At 44.2% G+C, this 6000-nt stretch overlaps 2 protein-coding genes across 2 annotated transcripts in view; one reads left to right on the forward strand and one right to left on the reverse strand.

Moving 5' to 3' along the window:
- Positions 1 to 1573, forward strand: part of olf186-M (Ki-ras-induced actin-interacting protein-IP3R-interacting domain olf186-M) — a gene marked incomplete at its 5' end in the record, with an annotated part of 50363 nt that extends 48790 nt beyond the window's left edge. Inside the window, 1 exon segment of the mRNA XM_084591360.1 lies at positions 444 to 1573. Within this exon segment, the coding sequence (XP_084447486.1) occupies positions 444 to 454 (11 nt within the window).
- Positions 1574 to 4944: 3371 nt separating this feature from the next.
- LOC146206600 (uncharacterized) lies at positions 4945 to 5760 on the reverse strand. The gene has a single exon (XM_084591359.1). The coding sequence runs from the start codon at positions 5673 to 5675 to the stop codon at positions 5076 to 5078; it is 600 nt and encodes a 199-aa protein (XP_084447485.1). The 5' UTR covers positions 5676 to 5760; the 3' UTR covers positions 4945 to 5075.
- Positions 5761 to 6000: the final 240 nt, after the last annotated feature.

Raw genomic sequence — 6000 nt, forward strand, 5'->3', positions numbered from 1 at the left:
TTTTGGTGTAGCAAGACTGAAGCAGTAGTTTACATTCTTTCTAGAAAGGATGGGAGCTCTGGTCGCACTGCTGACCCAGTCATTAATTTTTTTTTTAATGTGCAACCATGGGGACCATTGTTACTTGTAGGCTTTGCGTTCACTTGCTGATTAGGTACAGGGTTGGTCAAAAGTTTTCAGGCCACACGATCTGCTTTTGAGCAGTACGGTAAGGCAGTTACTAAACCTTAGAATCTCAAAATCTCTGTGCATGGCAGGAAAAGTATCATTCACAACTATAATAGCCCGGATAGCCTAAGTGGGATCTTAAGTACCTGGATATACTATTGAAAAGCAGACCTTATAGCCTGTGAACTTTTGATCAACTCTACACCATTGTAAGTGTGGTAATATGCAGCTTAGTGATCTGGACTTACATTTCTTTTTATTTTTTACTCTTGCAGGAGATGTTTAGCATTTGGAGAGGAACAAGGTCACCGTGTGTGCACTTTGTTACCGTGCATATGTGCAACCACTAGAGTACAGGTATTCCAAGTCACGGCTTGTACTCTTCTTTACTGAGCATTTCTCATCTTTTCACTGGCTTGTGGTAGGAGAAACCCTCTTTTTTTTTGTGTGTGTGAATGTACTGAAGCAGCTCAAAGTGTGTGTCCAGGGCTAGTCAACATGTGAGACCTACTGCAATTTCTTTGTGTCACAGGGCACTCTGTTGCATGCTGCTTAGTAGACTATTGATTGCAGTGTGTGATTGCATTTTTCATGAGTTTTGGGCTAGTCAGTATTTCTGCCAGCATAGTGCCCAAGTCGCAGTGCCTGCGTAGCCGTGGCTCATGAGAGTGTGTTATAGCCGTTGCTTGTGATAATGTCCCATCTCAGCCAGAGTGATCAACGGGGCCAACCACAGAACCAGCATTTTGCAAATTTGTGCAGGATATTTTCTCTGCAGATATTTAAGCTTTCAGTATTTATATTTGTTGTCTGCACAACATGCTGTCAATGTTACAAGTAGCAGTAACTTTTTGACCTGTTTTGAGTGCCTGTAGTTATGTCACAAGTTTGTATTGGTGGGATTCACAATGTATTATATCGTCATAGATTTCGTTGTGTTGTGAAAGTTGGAGAAATAAATGCGCAGAAGGTTTAATAAAACCTTTTTCTGCAGAGCTTAAGATAGTTGTAAATCTGTAGCACTGCACAGAATATATTGAGGCAAGTGCAATGTCTGCTTTCTAGAGTTAGCCTGGCTGTACATTCAGCCTTGATATTAAGGGAACAGGGTACAAATGCTGAAAGTGCCGAATGCATGTCATCTTTGTGTGTGCTTTTTTAGTTTTATTGTCAAGTAACACCACACTTAATAATGGTTCCTCTTTGTGGTGTCATAAAAATGCTGCCAGAACTCTGTTTTGGATTTTAATTTATGTTTAGGTTTGAATTAATTGCTAAATTTCAATTCCCTCTGTCATTGTCTGAGGCATAGTCTTAGTGCATTGCTTAGTTCCATCAATGAGAAGAACAGACTGCATTTCTTTTTTTTTTTTTTGAGTGCATAGAGATTTTTATGTGTGTATAAGCTGATAAATTATGCTCACTGTTCTGGAGTTTTCCCACTAGGTTAGGTTGATTCATTGAAAGCACAGGAAAATAATTTTGCATGATACAAAAAGAAACACAGCAGAAGCAGCTTCAGTTTTTCTCATGGCTTTTAGTTACCCTGTTCCCCTGGATTAAACTTTTATTTGTACAGAGCCTTGTGGGCATAATTTACTGCCCTGTGATGTTTGCACAGCTGTTGATGCTTGCACTGAATAAAGTGCATTACAGTTTGCAGAAGCTTCTGTCTTGTACTGCTTGCCGTGAAGTTGTACAACAGCCACAGCTTAAAATCTTCTCTGTACATGAATTTGCTTGGCACTTACTTTTGTCTACTGTTATCTTGAGCTGTAGTGGCACCTTATTTTATGGGAATGGAGGAACCTGTACGAAAGTAAAGTGACTTTATTCAACATAAAAATTGCACATGACCAATTGAAAGACGGTGATTTAAGCCTTGAGGGCCACAAGTCTACTTATTTTTAACACAATTTGTAGCAGAGCATGAGGCCCATCAAGCATATTTTGCAAGACATATAAATATGAACGCAATGTTTTTTTTTTCTTTAGCATGGAAAGAGCGCTGAACATCAGAAGCATTTTTTTTTTACGTCACCACACATTGCACAACAGATTGAAGCCTGTGTTTTGATTCTACGAAGATGAGTCTCATCGCACCTCCCATGTGAAGACTACAGGCTTTGATATCACAAACTGATCACCAGTTACAGGTGGCTGCTTATCCTACCTGGCAGAACAGCAGCAACACAAGAGAGTCGATGCTTGAAATGTGACACAGTGCTTTGTACATTAGTGCGTATGCCACTGTGCTGGCGACTTGTGCAAGGGCAACTTTTACACATACCATCCTGGTGACATGCACTTTCGAAGCTTCCTTTTTTTAGCTTGCCACTTCAATTGTGGGCTTCTTCCTTGAGCAGACAATGGCAAACAGGAATCTGGTCAAGTTAGCTGCAGTCACATATACTGCTTTTGCGTTCTATGTCGGTGTAGTCATAAATGCCGCAAGGACCAATTTAGATGAAGGAAAGGAGATAGGGTAGTGGAAAAAATCATCGACTAGCAGTTCCAGTTTGTCTTCCAGATATAGCACATCAGGAATGCGGCCTGAGGACTGGTGTGCAGTGCACCTGTTCTCAGACTTCATCAGCCATGCCAAATGCTTTGAAAGGATGCTTGAAACATATTCCTTCAGTTTAGAGCCACATTACACATTTAAGTTGCCTTCTACTGTCTACTCTCTCATGCATTTTGGTAACACACCCAAAAGCACTGATCTTACCAAATGTTCAGTCATCGTCGTGTCTGATGATGAATGGAACCGATAAAAGCAGTTTTGTCAATACATAGCCAACACGCATACTGCTTAAGTGTGTAGGAAGAGCTGTAGTATCATGTCTTGCAGCTGCTGGGTGTAGTTGCACAAATATTTTTCACATGCAATGTATGGTTCAACAGCTGGTCTTACCACTAGAGAGCACAAACATTGGATTTGCACAAATTTTTTTTAAACTTTTTTGGAGAATGTTGAATGCGTATTGCGCTTAATATGCTGGAAGCCAGTAATATGTGCTTGGAAGTCTTGAAGCAAACGAAAGCTTCCATTTACCAGAAAAGGAAATAAGCCACAATCAAGACAGAATTGAGCATGTGAAACCATGTTTCAACAAAAGTACCTGTAGGCATTGTGGTGTCTGAAAGGGCTTAATCCTTGTTTCATCATGACTTGTAGATGACTTGCTCTGATGTCATTGTGACCACCACTTCTGACAGTAAAATGCCATCTGCCCATATTGGCCAGCTTGCTTGAACAAACTAGACCTTGAGGCTTACACTCCCAAATATAGCAGCAGACCTCAAATCAGCTGGAACTCTGCCCACTTCTTTCCATCTGCAAGGTAGCGAGGTATAAAATTCAACTACGGTCTTTTTAGTGGGCTGTCCAGTTTGCTTAAGCAAGCAGGACTGGATGTTTTCTTTGGAAACCATGAAGATACAGAGGAGGCTGTGGCAAGTACTCAAAAATGGGGCCAATGACATCAAGTGCAAGCTACCAATTAGATCTGCATCTGTACACTGGACACTTTTTCACGCATAGTGTGTGTACGTGTTTTTAACAAGAGAGTGGGGAGTTGTTCTTGGTGAGTGTAATTGCCCGAGAAACTGCATCCAGAAGTAGTCCTATTTGCGCTCTTGAATGTCGTAGTAGCGGCAGCGAAGGTCTCGGGGATAAGAGCTGTGTGTCCCTGTGAGAAAGCTCTTTCCCCTCAAGCTTGTAGGAAGATAAATGCCTTCGAGAACACGTCTTGCAAAAGTCTCTGGTATCACGGTGGCATGTCTACACAGTCGCTGGTATAGGTTGGGCAGCACAAGGGTCCCATGAGAGTATCCAGCCGGAAGGCAACCATATGTGCGCCTTTTCAGCGTGATACTGATCGGCAGCAACTAGACGAGGCGCTGTGACGCTGGTGCAAAGCATGGTCAACGCTCTGCTCGGAGGCATTCCATGTGACTGAAAGCTGTATGAAATGCTTTGTTCATAATTTTTGATTTTCATGAAATAAAAGATGTTAAGTGCAAAGAGCCACTCTTGCCAGAGTCGAGCTAATGTCAAGGATTATGCCATCATAAGTAGTGACAACCAGTTTTATAACCTAAATTTATGCGATCTTATATAAATGTAAAACAGTGATGAAAACACCTTATACATGAAAAATTATGAGTCTTTAAAGAGTACTGGTAGGTTGTGCAAGTTTACTTTTGATTTCTTTGCAGGGCTGCCTGGCTAACAAATGCAGCTTTTTGCAGAGTTGGGCTTGGTTCGGTTTTGCATAATTTGGTTAACCGGGTGCAGTTTCAATCAATGGTCAGAGTAAGAGAAGTGACGATGGCTTTAAATAGAATTGCTGGATTTCAGCTTAGCAATCTGCTCATTCATTGAACCGTATATAACCTTCATGAAGAGTTTTTGCATGTGGCTTTCAAGCAGATTGGGCTTTTGGTCAACAGGAACTTGTGCCGCTTAGAAATTTGCCACAGCGAAGGTCTTTAGGGCAAGCATTAGCAGTAATTTTGACTGTGCAGCACTGTAGTACACAAGAACTGATGCCAGATAAATTCTGAAATATATTAACATCTCAATGCTTGCTAATTGTGGAGCAGATTTTATATTCCCTTTAAACTATTTTTATGCCCTGTGAGTTAGCTTTCATTCCTTGCTGTAAATGCTCAGAAAATGTAACAACGCATGCTAGGGCTTCATTCTCGTTTCGCTTACTGAGGTTGTCAAATTACTTTCAAGACACTATTGCAATTGCTCTCGGGAAAAAAAAAGTTACGAAAAGCACCAAAGGCAATGCATTCTGCCAAATGAACCCGCATAACCACTGCGTCGACTTTCGTCTTTATGCGGAGAACGCCTACAGAAAAGGCGTTTCAGTCGCGTGGAATGCGCCGGCGACTCAGAGTTTGTCCGTGCTGTCCTTGATCCTGTTCGAGTGGCTGGGGCTGGCCTCGGAAGGCGTAGTTTCCAACCCCCCCTTGGTCTGGTAGTAGACGACCACCGACGAAGTGGAGGCAGCTGAGTCTGGCCGCACATTGCACTGAATGGTGGCGCTGGAGCGGATGGAGCTCTGGTCGGCCATGCCGTAGCGCATGTGCCACCAACCAGCCTTGGGGTTCTTGAAGACAGACCACTCACGATCGTCGGTGGTCTCCTTAATGGTCTCCATGATCTGTTCGTCCAGCCGCACCGAGCGGCAGTAGAAGGCGATCACGAAGCACACAGCGCAGATGCCGATGCCCGTGCCCGCAATAATCTTGCCCTTGTCGTGCGCGCCGGGCTGTTCGCTCGAAATGTGCAACATGAGACCAGCCACAGCCAACATGGCGCCAAAGCAGGCGAGTACGTAGCAGAAGTAGATGCCGTACATCAGGATGATGGCGCACGAGCGGTCCATGCTCGGGTACTTGGAGTCCACTGCCGACGAGGGCCGCCGGGATCGGCCGCCCCCGTGCGTTGAGCGGACGGTGCCCCGTCGCTGCTGGTGGTGGTGGTCCATGGCTCGCCGGTCCCTACCAATGGTGGAGACGCCGTCCGCGCGGAACGCCCATGCTACCGGCGCCGGGCGACTCCTCAAGCTCTGGCCTCCTGCATGGCCTGCGAATGGGAACAGTTTTAACGGCCACATTTTTTAGGAGAGGCAGCCTCCCGCCACATTCAGTGTTTTACAGCATCCTGAAACATAGACCCACCACCTGCAGAACCAGAATATGGCGACTAGAGGGGTAACCAGGGGTGTGACGAGAAGAAGGGGGCAGGTGCTCTTGGGGTTACTCTTAAATATATCGACAAATTGGCTTCCCGAGACCGCAATTTATACGTGC

Source organism: Amblyomma maculatum, chromosome 1 (genome assembly GCF_055883805.1).
Source record: "Amblyomma maculatum isolate TAMU_Amacu chromosome 1, ASM5588380v1, whole genome shotgun sequence".
NCBI classification, from domain to species: domain Eukaryota; kingdom Metazoa; phylum Arthropoda; class Arachnida; order Ixodida; family Ixodidae; genus Amblyomma; species Amblyomma maculatum.